Source organism: Lycorma delicatula, chromosome 5 (assembly GCF_047948215.1).
Source record: "Lycorma delicatula isolate Av1 chromosome 5, ASM4794821v1, whole genome shotgun sequence".
Taxonomy (NCBI): Eukaryota; Metazoa; Arthropoda; class Insecta; order Hemiptera; family Fulgoridae; genus Lycorma; species Lycorma delicatula.
This window is the reverse complement of record NC_134459.1, coordinates 53,470,346-53,487,997: the sequence shown is the minus strand read 5'-3', so window position 1 is coordinate 53,487,997 and position 17,652 is coordinate 53,470,346. Positions and strand designations below refer to the sequence as shown.

The 17,652-nt window shown below is 30.2% G+C and overlaps 1 protein-coding gene across 2 annotated transcripts in view; it reads left to right on the top strand.

Moving 5' to 3' along the window:
* LOC142324954 (aldo-keto reductase 1B-like) overlaps positions 1–16,238 on the top strand; it is a 32,872-nt gene extending 16,634 nt beyond the window's left edge. The window contains exons 3-8 of one of the 2 annotated variants that reach the window (XR_012756459.1): positions 262–378; positions 1,378–1,572; positions 5,350–5,556; positions 5,799–5,871; positions 12,062–12,210; positions 15,984–16,238. Coding sequence is in view for 1 of the 2 variants with exons in the window: in XM_075366119.1 (XP_075222234.1) it covers positions 262–378; positions 1,378–1,572; positions 5,350–5,556; positions 12,062–12,210; positions 15,984–16,026 (711 nt within the window). In the remaining variant the exon portion in view is untranslated. The remainder of the gene's footprint in view (positions 1–261; positions 379–1,377; positions 1,573–5,349; positions 5,557–5,798; positions 5,872–12,061; positions 12,211–15,983) is intronic. The other variant, XM_075366119.1, reaches the window with a different exon arrangement.
* Positions 16,239–17,652: the final 1,414 nt, after the last annotated feature.

The following is a 17,652-nucleotide window of genomic DNA, read 5'->3' as shown; positions in this document are numbered from 1 at the left end:
TTTTGATAAATATTCTGTATCATTTAATTGTTGTACTAATGTATATAGTTTAAGTAATAAATTATTGGATTCCGATTTAATTCTTTCCCTATTTGAAGAAGAAATTTGAGTATGTTGCTAGTATTGAATGTAATACTATATGTTTATATATATAATACTATATATGTTTACATATATACACTACATAATTTTATTTTTTTACATTTACTTTAGTATTAATAAATTAATAGAATCTAAACTATGATCGCTTGTTTTTTTCAGTTATGGAATACATTCCACAGAAAGGATCTTGTGGTTCCTGCCTTAAAACAAACATTAAGTGACCTTGAATTGGAATACTTAGATTTATATCTTATACATTGGCCTATGGGATATAAAGTGAGTTGAATCATTTGAATACGTATTTTTTTCCTAAAACTTTAAAATACTCTTTGTTATTTTAAGACTTTTGGTCAGGCTTTTCATTTCCTAGCATGAATGTGCTGCACACTTTTCTTACCTCCCAGCTTTTGTTTAGTATGTTCTCCGTGAAGTTATTGTGTCCATATAAGATGCAATAACAGATCAAGAGGCTTTTCTTTATTGTTTAAAAAAATATTTTTTTCATGTGATTTTCCTATACGAGATCAGTGTTAAGAGTCATGTTTCATCTCCTCCTTATTATTTGTAAAAGTAAATAAATATATAACTGTATAGTTCTTACACATTGTAAAATAAATAAATTTGTCTATATTGAGCTAGCCTTGTTAACAGCTATAAATTATTAATTATAAATTATTAAATTTCAGGTATAAAATTATGTATAATTTTATTAAAGCTCAAAATTTACCTTTGCATTTTTCTATTGTAAACACATTAAAAATGCCTGAAAAGGTATCATATAATCAGTAAAAAAAAATCAATTTAAAGTAAAAATATCTGATACTGATTATGTTTAAAGCAAATAAAATTTTAACTTTTGCTTTTTAAAGATTTGTTGTTAAGATATCTTGCACTTTTATTATAATTTTAATCGATAATAATTAGTTTCACAGAAACAAATAGTTTTCTTGTAGTTATTAATGCTGTGTTCTATTTTTTTCTTTTTTTAACCATACTCAACACTACTGTGACAGTTTAGTTAAAACTATAACTTCTTTCAAAGCTCTTCAATTTTTTTTAATTTACAAGCCTAATGTAATTTTCAGACATTTTTGCTATTTTTCCCGCCACCTGAATGTCAAACGCTTAAAAATGATTGGTTAAGCTGTATATTCAGCATTTCTATTATCTTAATTCTGGTTATTAAATTATTAAAATACATTAGATAATGGTAATTTTATTTTACGTACAAATAAATGCTATTCCTGATTTTTTGTTGTATTTTTTTCTATCAAGGAAGGTGGTGATCTTTTCCCTAAAGATGAAAATGATAAGATATTGTATAGTACAACAGATTATATTGACACATGGAAAGAGCTGGAAAAGTGTGTTAAGGATGGTCTTATCAAGTCTATTGGATTATCAAATTTTAATAGCCAGCAGATTGAGAAAATATTAAGTATAGCAGAAATCAAACCTGTTGTCATTCAGGTATTTCTTATTTTTTTATTTTTGAATTTATTGATTGTAATTAATTTTTAAAGTCTGTTTGGTGTTGCTTTATATTCTATTTTTATTTGTAATAGTAATATGTTGCATATTATTTTTATTTATTGATGGAAGTTCAATGACTGTTCTTCACAGAGTATATTATTTTTATTTATGGGCTCTTTTTATTCGTTAGAGCTTTTTTTTAATGTTATAACCTCACTAGGAAGTCTCACAAAACAATCATTGTCTAGAACAGAGGTCGGCAAGCTTTTTGTCAGTATGGGCACAAAATAAGTTTAAAAGTTATTGGGAGCACTGCACTATTATTACACTATAAGCAGATACATTTGCCTTTAAAAACAAAAAACAAAATTGTTCTTCCCAATCAACATTAAAATAATACATTTTTTTTTCTTGTATAATTATTCATGATGGGCTATTTATAAAATAACCATCCTGTATGTACCATTTAACCAGTAAGTACAATACGTATTTGATAGTGAAAAGCACGATTATCTTGCATTATATGGTTACTAATAATACGTAAATAATGAAATATAGTCAATAATAATAACACTCAAAATACATAGCACTCAGAATATGGTAACATACTACCAAATTTATCAGAAGCGAGAATATTCCTACGTGCTAAGTAGCAAGTGTTAGTGTATGACCTTGATTGCTATTTGTTGACACTGATCTTGATTGTCTTATATATGTGCGATGCCGATGTGGTTGTTGGGCTTAGTAGGTGTGTAATATGGTGAGGGCATATAAAAATCTCATCAAGGGTGCCATGGCACCTGTGGGCACCGTGTTACCAACCTCTGGTCTAGAAAATGGTAATCTGAGAATTTTTGTAAAATAATGAGATTACAATTTTTTTTTTTAATCATGTTTAATCTTCTAAAATTTTTCTTTAAGCCACATCCGAAATTAGAAAATGCCAGCCAACTTTTCAAGTAGATATAAATGGAGATCTTAGCTAAAAATTTAATATAAAGTGGTGGAATCTAGGCTGTTCATCTGGAGGTCTCGGGTTCAAATTGCGATCAAGCGTGGTGTTTTTCATATACTATTAGGTTTCATTTCTATATTCCCAGTACAAGTTTCAAAGCTTTTGTGTAATTTCATCGACAAAAGATAAGAATAATAATAAGTATAGCACATTATTAATCATTAATAACAAAATACTCTACAATTTATGAAACTAATTAATTTATTTGGCAAAAATTTTAAGTAACTTAGATGGGTTACCCCCCATACGGGATAGGTGTAATCTAAGGTTTATTAATAGCACTCTTGGAATCATTGGATCAACTTCCTGAAACATTCATTACAAAAAAAACATAACTATCAAACATATTCTCAACTGGTACTGAAAATTCTTTGAAGAAAAAAATTAAATTTCAAGTCACTGATAAGGCGTTCATTTGTTTTAATTATTCAGTCTCAATCCACTAATTTCAGGACATCATTTTGAAGAAAGCCAGTACTGCCATGTTTGCAGAAGATCACTACTTCATATTATCTAGGTTAAAGTTTGGGAAGAATTACAATTAATTAACAATAACAATTAGTTAATTTAGATATATGATTATTTTTATCTATGAAAACCCCAGTGTTGAAACTATACTTGAGTACAAGAGATTAGAAAAAAATGCAGTCCAGTTTATTAGGTTTGGAGATTCATTTTCATGCATTTGACAGTCATGGATGATGGTGAATGATGAATGATGAATGGACAGTGCGTGCTGCTATATTCAGCAGCCAAAATAAGAATGATCACAGTACAAGTGTGATAGTAAACTACTAAATATGTGAGGTTCATGATAAATGTTTATACTCTGAAATGTGTCCCAAAATATGAAGAGATTTTAAAATTGGTAAAGATGATGTTACACATAAGGTATATATTAGGATATTAAAAGTGTTCAGTAGGGAATTATTGACAATGAGTTATCTTAAAGTTATTCCTAAATTATGGAGTGTCCATTCAAGGCCATTATATTTTTATTAAAGAAAAAAAAATGTATAGAATTTTTACTGATTGAAGTTTAAAAAAAGGGGAGGAGGAGGTTGATATGTCTTCAAGATGCTTAAATTTTTCTCTTAGAAAAACATAAATAAGTGCAAAACTGCACGTAGTTTTAATATTTATTTCTATATACTTTTACAGATTAATGGTTGGTCTGATGTCTTCATTAATTTTTTAATTTTTATAGTCGTGTAATTTTTCTTCTTACATTTTCTATAAAGCATTCAACATAAGTGTCTATGGGGGTCTTATAAACCTTGTGCAACAATAAAGATAAATATAAATTGACCTCAACAGGGATTCCATGGCAAGTGAATCTCTTTTTTAGCGACGCTGCTAATGATTTATTTTAAAATTGTACAATTTTCCATGAAGAGGGGGAATAGCACTACCTCAAAATTGGAATCATTACTTCAATCAATCAATTACTTTAATGATATCAATTCTTTGATATTACTTCCTATTGGATCAATTGTAATATGAACAGAGATTCCAAAACATCACACTTTTAAGTGTTTTTCTTTTTTTTTTGATTTTTGGAAGATAATTTTTTTCATTTTAAACTAAAATTGTTAAATATTTGAAAATTTTAATTAGTCTCACATTTTTAACAGGCATTCTAATTTTTATTAGTTATTTCTTTTCACTACAATTGCAAATATTCTTTTTTACAAGATTTTTTTTCAATTCCTATACGTGCCACAACTGATATTTGTTATTAACTAGCAGATCCAGCAATGTGAAGCTATGTCAGGTATATATATATATATATATATATATATATATATAGATTAAATGAACACAATTGAAAGTTTGATAAAACATTAAAAAAACTGAATGTTATGGAACTTCACAAAATTTAATTTTTCACTTTATAAAAGTCAGAATATAAATAAATCCAATTGGCAAAGCAACAGGCACTACCTATCAGATTTTTAATGAAAAAAGATGTGGCTACAAAATCATCACAATTAATGCTGAACATTAAGAAACTTCACAAAATTTAACCTTTCACAAAAGTCAGAATGTAAATAAATCCAATTGTCAGAACAGCACTACCTATTGGATTTAATTCATACTCTCTAAACACAGTAATCTGTTCAAAATACTCCAAACTTTCTTTCTAATGGTCAGATCAAGGATTTCAATAGCTTTAAACATTTGCCGGAGAACGCGGACCATTTTGCAAAAGCCCGCATGTAAATTGGTGCAGTAGTTTTTTAGTCTATAGCGGACACATATATGAACATTGCCTTTATATATATATATATATATATATATATATATATATATATATATATATAAGAAGAAAGTCTGTTTGTATATTTGTTTGTTTTGTAAATATCTTGATACCGGTGCCACCTAGCAGGTATAGTTTTTGGAAAAATCTTTCTTTTCACATAATTAATATATATTCTGAATATGAACCAAATCGGTCCATAAATGCAATTTTTTTTAAATATCTCGACTCCAGGGCCACCTAATGGGTCCAAGCTAATTCAGAAACCTTCGCAGGTTTGCACACAACAACTCACCGAAGTTTCATCGCAATCGAATGAGTGGTATAGGAACACATATAGGACAAACAAAACATTCATTTTTATATATACAGATAACACATAATTCTGATAACACTGTGATTATCATGTATATTTATATATTTATTAGACTATTCCTGTAATTTTTTTTTAATTAACCTCATTTAACAATATAGATTATATATATTAATCTTTTTCCAGGTTGAATGTCATCCATACTTGAATCAAAGAAAATTACAAGAGTTTTGCAATTCAAAGGGAATCATTTTGACAGCATACAGCCCGCTTGGTTCACCTGATCGTCCATGGGCCAAACCTGAAGATCCTCAACTTTTAGATGATCCTAACCTTAAAAATGTTGCTGAAAAATATTCAAAAACTCCAGCTCAGGTGCTAATCAAATATCAGGTAAATGAATTTTTTTTGTTAAAAATAAATTAATTTTTGTCAATTATACTTTAAAATCATTCTACTACTCATTTGAAGTGTCTTAATGATGTAAAGTGCTTTTCAAGTGAAGAATGATTTTGATTCTTTTGTAGTGTTTGTTTTATTCATTTACTATTATTATTTTTTTTTCTTTGCTTTTTTATTATAAAATTAATTTAGATAATAATTTCATCTGAATCATTGTTATTTGTTTTGTCTAGAATTGCATTCACGTACAAATAATATTGATGATGATTTTTAAAAATTTCTGTTTGGAATGTCATACATATGAGGGTAAGTCAATTATTATCCGCAATTTAGTTATATTTTTATATATGTTGGTATTACTGTCGTGTTGTGTAGATGACGCATGCGTGGTTTAATTGTGCATGTTTGATGCTGCTAGGTTAGTTCCATTATCACTGTCCTGCTGTTAACCATGGCTGCTCCGCTTTCTGTTTGCACCAAAGAAGAGCAGTGTTCAATGATCCGTTTTTTGTGGTCGAAAGGTGTATCAGGGGGCCGAGATTCATCGAAGACTTTTGGTATAGTACGGGAACAGTGTGTTGCCACAACAGAGTGTCTACGAATGGATTGAAAAATTAAAAAATGATCGCACAAGTGTTACGCACGACGAAGGAGCCGGACGACCGTTTACCACCACAACTGAGAAAAACATTGAGCGTGCAGGTGACATGGTTTTCTTAGACAGACGAGTAACTATTGATGAAGTGGCACATCATCTGCAAATTAGTCACGGTTCTGCCTATAAAATCATCTACAACAGACTTGGGTTTCATAAAGTCTGTGCAAAATGGGTCCAAAAACAACTCGCACAGTTGTATACACAAACGCGCATGGACTTCTGCCAAAAAGGCTTGTATCGCTATGGTAACGAACTTCTTAGACAGAATCATCACTGGTGATAAACATGGATCCATCATTACGAGCCGGAGAGTAAACGGCAGAGTATGGAATGGAAACATCCAAATTCGCCCTGAAAAAAAGTTCAAGACCCAACCATTTGCAGGAAAACTAATGCTTACGGTTTTTTGGGACACACAAGGTCCAGTATGTAGAACATTATGAGGAAAGGGACACGACAATAAACAGTGCGCGTTACAGTGAGATGCTTACTGCCAAGCTGAGGCCTGCAATTCGAAGCAAACACCAAGGACTCCTGTCGAAAGGTGTTGTCCCGTCCACATACTGCTGCTCACACTACTGAAACTCAATTTGGAAGTACTGGCTCATCCTCTGTGTAGTGCTGATCTTGCCCCTTCTGACTACCACTTGTTTGGTCCACTCAAAGAGCCATTAAGGGGCCGTCGATTTACCTCGGACAAAACAGTGAAAGAAGTGGTGTATTCCTGGGTCACAGCTCAACTGAAAACCTTCTTTTATGAGGGCATCAGGAAGCTTGTGCAACGATGGACCAAGTGCGTTGAAATGCAAGGAGACTATGTTGAAAAATGATTTACATGTAAGTTTCCTATTTGTATTGCAATAAAATTTATAACTACATTGCGGATAATAATTGACTTACCCTTGTACATGATAATAATAAAGGTTATATTTTAACATGTATAAGTGTTTTTATAAAATGTGATGGTGTTTAGGAGTGAGAACATATAAAAATTATTCATGTTATTAATAAATAAATACTTATTTCAATATCAGTTTCATTGAAGTTTGGTCCATGTTATGAATCGTACCTATAAACTTTGTTTATTATTTTATTTATTAGTGTAAACTTGCTTGAACCTATTTAAAATAACTTTTTTTGTAAGATATTTTGAACTTATGAAAAGACCAGAATTTACAAAAAAAAAAAAAAAATTATTTACTCATACTTAATAGTAATTTACTTTTAGTGACAGTAATTTATTATCAAAATGGTAAAAAAGAGCTTAATTTATTACTGCTTTAGTGTATCAAAATTATTGATTAAAATTGTTTGATAAACACACTGGTAGAATGAAATTATAATGTAAACTATCAACGCAAAATATAATTTGTGTAGTGATATATTTCAGTAACTTGATATAGAAAAGTTTAGAAAAAAATGGTAATTATTTTGATAGGATCATTTTTAGAATCATTTATATTCATTTAAGATGCAAGTTATTTTTGAGGTGTGTTATTTTACTACCCTTTGAAATCACTAACATACTTGACATCAGAGCTTGTAAACTTAGTATTGATGTCATCATTATCTATTTATCAATAGTAAATAAATTTTTTTATAATAAATGTGACAAGATGAATGAGGTAAAATTTATTCTTAACAAAAAGCAAAATGAACATATTTTTCCGTTCTATATTCTCTTTTGTAATTTTAACCACAGTCAGACTTTATACAAGTTGAAATTTCACTGTTACTTTAATGACAGATCAATAAGTGAAAATTTATTACTACTACTTTGAGAGTATAAGGTTGAACAGTATATTGGCTGAATCTGAAGGTAATTGGGAGAAGTAGAATGTTACAGATTATACCTGAAAGAAGATTAATTACATTTAGTGGGAGAAAATTTTAATGTTGATGAAAGTGACAAAGAATTTTTGAGTGAACATTATAGAAAATTTGAAATTACATCTGGTTTGTTTCAGTATGGAATTTTATTACATAAAGGTTTTCAGAAAAATTGGAAATTTTGAAATTTGTGTTGGTAGCCTTGGGTGAGTGTCAGCACTGAATAACTCATAGAAATCAGCTCATACCATCTTGCCAATTAGTGATGATGTCTAATTGGCATGGTTTGTAACGTGCTTTTGCCATCAAAGCTTTTCATAAAAATAATGACATTATGGGATTGCACAGAGAGAATTTTGCTGCCAGTATAATTTAGTTTGCCACAATCCTGTTAATTCCACTTGCATTTAACACTAAATGTATAATTTTTGGAAAATCATACATAGATGTTTTACAAACTGTTCATATGCCACACAATATCAAGGACTGTTCAAGTAACTATGATAAGAAGCCCCCAAACCATTCAGTTTGTTATAATGCAGTGTGTTTACAATTTCAAAGTTTAACTGTTCAAAGAATATTGTTGCAGGACTTAACTTTACATCTATACAAGTTGCAGATTTTCCAGGGCTGAAATCAAACAAACACATAATGCAACATTGATTTTGTGAATGAATGGTTGTAAAAGTAAACAAATACATTGATTTTGTTAAACTGTGGATGTCAGATGAAGCCCATTTCCACCTTAACTGATTTGTTAATAAACAAATTTTTGGTAGATTTCATAAGAAAGCTACCTATTGTAAATGGGTACCATGATTCAACTACTGTAAAATTTGGACGTATTTTCGCATTTCACATCCCCCAGACCCAAAAACCACTGTCAGTTCAAAAGTTTATTTCACTTTCTTGCGGACACGATAACTGCCATAATTTTGGGCCATTCAATTTCATATTGATATATAAAATAACAACCCAAAATCTCAGTCAAGTTTGTTGATGGGCAAAATCGGACCATGGGGGTGGAAATGGGAGGGCTTTTTTGAAAAAAACAAAATATTGCTATAACTTTCTTATTAAGTAAAATATCAAATTTGTTTAAAGTTTCTACTAATAAGGGATAAGGGCCTAAAACTTAAAGTTTTGATGTCACCAAAGTTTTGATGTCATTGACCCAAGGGGTGGAAAAAATTGGGTTTCAGAGACAAAAAATCATACCTCCCTTCATAGGCAGAGTATCAAATCTGTTTAAAGTGGTTCTTAGTCCTCTAAATATAACCTAAAACTTTTTTCTGAAACAATTTTTGATATGACCAACCTTTAGAGTAAGGGATGACCAAAATGTTGCTGGAATTGTAAGAAGATGAGGCTTGTCGTATGCTAAACATGTGGAACTTTTTTCACATGCTACCATTGTTACATTTGAAAAATAAGAAATTTTACAAAAACAATATACTAAATTGACAATCAACTTAACAAAGATCAAATAAACTATTCAATCCTTATTCTTAAGGCGTTTCTTAATAGCTACAAAGCAAGCACTTTTAATGATAGTACCATCTGGAATAACAATGATAAATGAACTGCATAATAGCTTTGTAAATATACTCTGGCAGAAAAATTAGACATAATTTTATTTTTTATGTAAAAGAAACATTATGTGAAACATTTAAGTATTTTGATGTTGTAAGTATTTTGCTTCTAAAGAGGATTGATTGTCTTTTATTTAATGATGAGCTAATTGAAAGATGAATGAAATAAATCATGAGAAGTTCTTTTTTTATTTTACATAAGAATCAACTTGATTTATTCATATTCATCTATTTTTTGCCTTGATATTTTAAGTTATAATAAATCATGTCATTTTAAATTATCCTTGTAAAATGACCTACTTGTTAAAGTGATTTGCTAGTTCTTTGAAGCAAAATCAATAGTGTATTAACTTTCATATTTACCTTCAATGAATATTTTATTGCTTAATTCATTATTCTGTCACTACAGAAAATCACATGAAAAGAATCAATGTAATGCTATTTGTATTGTTGTATGTTCACAGCCCACTATTAAATATTTATGTATTATAAATTGTGGGTAATAATTTCAATTGCTTGTATGGTCTAAGTAATGATTTGGGCTTTAAGTTGGTTATAATGTTTATATAGATATTTTAAGTTACTGATTATTGATTTGGTTTTCTACTTTTAATATTGTTTATACTTTGGTTTAAACTGAAGTTGATCGCAAGATTTGTATAAATATTTTAAGTTGATTATTGATTAAGTTTTATACTTTTAATATATAGTTTAAATCAAACATCAATTAAGTATAATGAAGGCAAAATAGAGGAGCGTTTTATGGATTACGTTCAAACATTTTTAATAGACTGCTTCCAGTTTTAATGATTGTGGAGGCAGTTAATTCATTCAGAGACATTATAATGTTACTACAAATTAAAATAATTCTTTGAATTTTTAAATTAAAGTATAATATTTACAGCATAATCCTAAACATCTTTGCTGTTTGTAAATAATGTAAGAGGTCTTTAAAGATTAACCAATTTTTTTTCTCTGGTGTGATATTTTCAGACATACGATCAGTTTCACTGCCCAGCATAGTCACTAATGAATAGTCCTGCTCATCCCGACACCTTTGTGTGTCTATGATGATTACTTTTGTAAAACGTTTGAAGTTGGAAGGTGTTTGTGTAAAGCTTGGCAAAAATTTTACTAAAACAAAATAATTCTAAAGGCTTACATGGAGGAATCCTCTATCGCAGTGATTCAGGTGTTTTAAAAGTAGTTAAGAATCTACCAAACATTATGCTCATCCAAAAAGGCCAATAGACACATTCCGTATTGCCCAAGTAAATGATTTGGTGAGGTCAATTCAATGTTTAATAATTTGTAAAATAGAAGAAAAGACTGGGAGTGAATCCTTGTCACAAAATCCTTATCGAAAAATTAGGAACACATCATTTTGCCAACAATTTTTTTAAAGATCTAGACATAAAAATCATGTAGCAGCAGTCGGTCAGGAAATTTTAAATTTGGGGATGTTGAAAAAACCTTCTTGTCGATGATAATAAACTGGTTATTATCATATAACCAGATATATATATAGAAAAATAGCATATAACCATGCCTCATCACTGGATGAGACATGGTTATATGCTATTTTTCTGAAATAAAAACTGTCATTGTAGTGGGTAGTCACAAAGACCAAATTAACATACAAAAGTTCATACTCAAAGGTACTATTGACTGACTTTTGTAACATTAAAGATATATTGTGTTCTCTATGAGTTTCTACCTGCAGGACACAGTCAATTGCCACTATTTCCTAGAAGTTATCAAACGTCTGCAAAAATAAGGAACAAGAGACCTGAACTTTGACAAAACAATTTAACAGTGCATCAGCCCGCCCACATGTCATTGGTACTTTGTAAGTAATGTATCAAAATTTTGCCACTGTCATCCCACACCCAACATACTCACCTGACCTAGCCTCTATAGACTTTTCTATTTATAAAATTAAAAGTGCTGTTAAAAGGACATAGATAAAAAGAAACATACAAAATAGAAACCATAAAAGAAAATTTTCAGTACACTCTGAAAGCTACTTTTACAAGTGAATTCCAAAGCGCTTCTTGAAGTGGAAGGGATGTTGGGAAAAAGAGTACTTTGAAGGATATTAATTTTATATTGCTGTAAACATTCAGTCAAATGATTTTTTCAAAAAGTTAGGCCTAATCTCTGAATAGATCTCATATGTTTTTATTACATACAATGGCTTATTTTAATTTTAAATCAGCTTTGTTTTTACTGACAATTTGTTTATATGTTGGGACTTGTATAATGTCCTAGCATGTCTATTTACAAAAGTTGTTTATGCTATAAACAGTAAGTTAACAATAAGTTATATGCTATAAGTAATAGTAAGTTATTTATAAATGTTATATATGAAATTTTTTTCATTAAGATCTCATTAGTGTAATTATTGGTAATATAGGTACAACGAGGAAATATTGTTATACCGAAATCAGTAACTAAGTCACGTATTGAGAGCAACATTAACATATTTGATTTTGAACTTAGTGAAGAAGATATTAAGTATATTGATAGTTTTGATTGCAATGGACGTGTTCTCCATTTGGACTGGTATGTACATTTTTAATTTAGCTAAAAGAACATTTTTTTGTGTTTTTAAAGTTTTAAGTGTTTAGTTTTGTTCTAAATTAGTGTTTAATTTTAATTCTGTGATTTTTATTGTCCATGACTGAGTTGTGAAAATTTATGAGAATAATATTTTTCTGAGAAATGAATAATAATTTCTTCCTTACATATTGCTGTGACCTGTCAAAATCAAAGTCAGTTCTTAACTTCATAGATAAATCTCATGTCCACACTTTACTGTTCTGTGCTAGCTGTTCCACTCCCAATTGATGGAGAAGAATTCTTCAGTCTGTTCTCATAGTGAACCAGGCCCTTGTCCCACGCCGTCAGGCGTTACCTCTGCAGCTACAACATTAATTCAAAGTCTTAGCTCAACAAGAAGTAAGGCTCAGCAGGCAAAGGTGTTATGTAAACCCAATCTTTAATGAAGCCCCACAAAAAAAATTAGTAGGGTCAAATCTGGGGAGCAATGTGGACATACAATTGGATCTTCACAACCAATCCACTGACCTGGGAATTGAATATCAAGAAAATCTCAGACTTCTAGGCAGTAATGAGGTGGTGCACCATCTTGCTAAATAGTAATGGTGTCCATCTTGGTTATCATCATATAAATGAAAAATTATAAAATTTTGAAGCTGGTCCACATAAATAATATAATTTACAGTTGCCTCCTGGTAGAACAGGCTGTACTGTCTTTTCTTATGGCATAGAAAAACATGGATCTTAGGGCAGTCACGAATGTGCTGCAAATTTTAAGGGTTTTCACTACGCAATATTCAGCAGTTATGGGTGTTTACCTTTCCACTGATGTGAAATGTTGAGTCACTAAAAATATTACACTGTCTAAAAATGTATCGTCTGCAATTCTACCCATCATTTTCAAATAAAACTGCAGCTGACCCAACTTTGTCATCATTTGTAATGTGTTGAACAGTGTATGACTTCAAATGCAGTCGTTCATGTAATACCTACCAAACAGTCATGTATGGAATGCCAGTCTCATCTGATACATGTAGAGTTGATTTCTTCAGACTGTGTGTAAAGCTTTCTCTGAGTTGTTCCATAGCAGCTACAGAGACGATTAGGCATCCTGGTGATTTTGTATGTGTAACAGAGCAATATGTTTCAAAGAAGGTTTGGTGCCAAGAGTAAATTGTATGCCTACTAAGAGGTTCCTTACCATACTTTCTATGAAAATTACATTGAACTGTAGTTGCTGGCTACAGATAATGAAACCAAAACACTGCGAGCACATTCCACATCAGTAAATGTATCCATTTTTAACAATACTGATGACAGTGCTGGTGTCTGAATTTGGTACTAACGAACTACACAAATTTAAAACGTTTAATGTGTTTTGCTATGAAATAAGGTATCTTTATTATTGTTATTGTTGTGACTTATTCAGCTTATTGGTAGTATATAACAAATCTGTACTGTCCAACATTACAGTGGTACGGCAGTTACATATAATACTTTTTGGAAGGTATTTCTTGTATATCATTTATTCAGTCTACCATGCCTAGTGGGTTTTGCTGCTAATTCTAGAACAGATATTTTCATAGTTAATAAATTATAATCTTTTCAGAAAAGGAGTTTCTAGTTTTAATGAAGCCTTCCAACCCAGATGAAGGACTGAAAGCTTCTTCACTTGGTAAAAATTTGGTTGCAATTGAGCGAGTAGTTTTTTACCCACAACAAAACAGAGATGGTATGTATGTTTGGGGTAAAAGGTTGTGCGTGTGTGTGTATATGTGTGTCTGTCACCATTTTCCTCAAAACTACTTGACCGATTTCGATGCAGTTTTTTGCATTACATAGGTACCACTTAGAGCAGGTTCTTAGACATGTTTTATGGTTATAGGCTATCAGGGGGTGCTGCAGTAGAATGTGTTTCTCTAAAATGGTTGGGCTGATTTTGATGCGGTTTTTGTGGTATCACCACAAAGCAGATTCTTAGATTAGTGTTACACTTATAGGCCACCAGCAGGCGCTGCAATATTTTTGACTGGGGAGTGTAGTGGTGGACCATTTTTGGTCGTAGGTGACGATCTGACTCAAAATTGCACATAACCTTCCACAAACCTTGCTGTAAGTCTCTGACAGACCTCCAAATGTCTCAACTTCTGATTTGTGGTCAAAAGGCAAGAGAACGATCTGGCACACACTTTACGGAACTGTAGGTCATTTGTGATGATCACTTGACAGCTCTCATAACTTATTCCGACCTGTGCTGCAATTTAGGATACTCTCAGCTGTCGATCGTCTTAAAGAAAGTCTCAAACCACACAATCGTTTTCATCTGTAATGCTGGTTTAAGGACAGAGATTGTGTTCCTGATTTTCCACTCGTTCTTGTCCTTCCTTGAACGCTTTGTGCCAGGCAAGCACACGAGTTCTTGACAATGTTTGGTCCCCTAACTGTGCAATCTCTGGAAAATTTCCGTCACGAGCCGGAAATTTTATAATTATGCATTGCGCAGTGGAGGGGTGCACCTGTTGCTCTGACATTATGAGTGTTACTGAAGAATTGGTTGGGAGTGTGGAATGACCGGCTCACCCCACTCCTAATGACCCCACCCAAGCATACTAGAAGCACGGGCCCAGTCCTACCAATTGTAGATGCTCAGGAACAAAAATATAGTTTATATTTGATTTACCCTTGTAAATATACGGATAATAGTAAAGTTAACAGACAAGTAGCAAAAGGAATATTAGAATCCATTCATCTTGATCTTTCTCTGGAAATCTATAAAAAGATCAGAATTTACTATTTATGTAATTTCACATTAACTATAAGTGGAAAAGAGAGTTGGCCAAAATGATTCATCAAAGATTTCAGCAGTTCATAAAACTACTTTGTTTTCTTGCAATACTGATACAGCAAATAATAAAAGATACCTAAAGTCCTTAATTTTTCTCACGTTATGGCAGTACAAACTGCAACAGAGCACATGAACAGGACCGTACATGATGATGGTGTGAATGGAATTGTGATGTTTGAAAAGGATTATGAAAATGCACAATTATGGACAACCAGTCCTACACTTCACAGCTGAACATGACCATCAGTTAATTATCATCTTTGACTTTGGTGGACTTAAATAATATGGATTGTAACATAAACTGTTTTTTTTTTAATAATGAAAAAAGGTTGATATACTTCAACTAAGCAAAACATCAGTGAAAAATAATTCTGTTTATCAGTTTGTATAAATGGGGTATTATTTTGTTCACAAAGAAGGTTTTTAACATTTTATTTAATAAAATAAGTTGATAAAAAGTTAAAGGTAATAAAATTTTCAAACTTATTTATATATGTTGGATACATGTATACCAGTTGTAGATGTTGGTTAAAATATCTCAATCTTTTCTCAAGACACATTTTTATTGAAAAAACATAACATAAAATGGCTGGCAGGGGAGAAAATGAAACATGCTTATTGAAAATATGCTTATTTCTGTTTAATTTGATGTGCTGTGGTACTTGCATATAGATAAAAAATACATTAACTCAAGTTCTAAAGGAACATAAATTTATTTATTTTAATAAAAGTGAAGATAAATATAACATTAAAATTATAAGTCAATAATTTTGTTATAAGAGATAGCATACAAAAGATTTTTTCTATCCAAAAGCAATTCTTGATGCTTGTTTGTGGATTTAGACTCCTCCAAATTTGATTTGAGGAGTGTACACGTTATAGTACCTTAGTATTATCATAGCTGCCTTAATTTGTTATTTTTTTATTTCAGGGTTAAGGATCATAAGGATTATCCTTTCAGCAATGAATTTTAAAAGAGAATTATGAAGAAATGTGAAAAATAAAAAGATTGTATTACCTGTTATATTGTTAAGCAAATATTTACATACAATGACACTTGTAATCCAATTTGCACTTTCTCCACATGTTCAAAATTTGCTTAAGAGCAAGTTAATAAAATTATCATGAATATTTTTTGTAAGTATTTTTTTTTAATGTATTTTCAGTAAATAAATTATTTCAGTTATCTTTGTTTTTTTTAATATATATATATATATATATATATATATATATAGACCTACTTTTCATTAATTTATTTAAAATAAACCACCTGTTACAGAATATTGAGATACGACAAATCTTACCTTAATTTTTCTATGAATACCTTGATTTTTCATGAAAGTACTTTCAAGCAAAAAAAATTAAGGTAAGATTTGTCTTATCTCAATATTCTGTACAAGCTGGTTTATTTTAATATAATTTAACATTACAAAGGAATAATATGAATCTTACAAAGATTGTTTTCATTAATTATATAAGTAATCATTATTTATTAAAATGCCATGATTGTACTAGTTTTATCTACCTGCCACATCCTTAATATAAAAAAAATCTGATGTGGGTACCACATGACTTCCTTGTATGCCTATTAAATTACATATACACATTTTTTGCTGAGATACGATCCTCAAATTCTTTAATAAAGTGGACAGTTACATAATTGCTGAAATATTAGTTTTCATTAACATCAAATATATTTGTACAGTTATTATTAGGATACAGTAAAAGTCCCTTTATTACTTGTATTACTAGATCGGTATTACTTGTATCTTTGTGGGTTGCTGTTTAACAAAAGTTTCAAATTCTGGTATCGTATAAATAAAAGTTAATAATAATTAAACTATTTCGTTTAGTGAACTCCTGTATACTGGTTACAAATGTTAATTTCAACATTACAGTGAAAAATATTCAGTTATTATTGGATTATTTGGTGGATAATCAAAAATTGAAAAGAAATAATCATACAGGAAAAAGAAAGATAACATAAAGAAATATATCTCAAAAAAGCGAGAAGAAGATGAATATGAAGAGGAAGAAAACGTTAAGACCAAGGAAAGAATTTTTAAAAAATTAAGAGAGGATGATGAATATAAAGAGAAAAAATTTGAAAACAAGAGAACGTGTACACAAATTAAGATCAGAAGAATTATATCAAACCAAAGACTGATTATATCAAAGAGCGATTAAATGACTGCCAACAAAAAACGAACGAATTGATTGTCCTGACAATATCAGAGGAGTAATGAACTATAAGATAACAATTTTTTGCATTTATTAAAGATCGAGCATGTGTGCCTTTGTGTATTTTTTGTTCTTGTAAGGATCTATTTTTCAGTCAGTCTGTAGTTAATTTTAATGTAGATTAAACAGAAATTCCAGAATAATTAAATAAAATTAAAGAGAAATTAATTAAAAAATCCAAACATAATACAATTCTAAATTATAATTTTCAAATAATATTAAATAATCTGATGTTTTACCAAATCTATTATATACACATATGTAATAATGCCTATTAAATTACATATAGACATCTTTAAAAGTACATAAAATTTTATTTCACTAATAACTTCTGATTCTTTTTCATATTTTTTTTATTG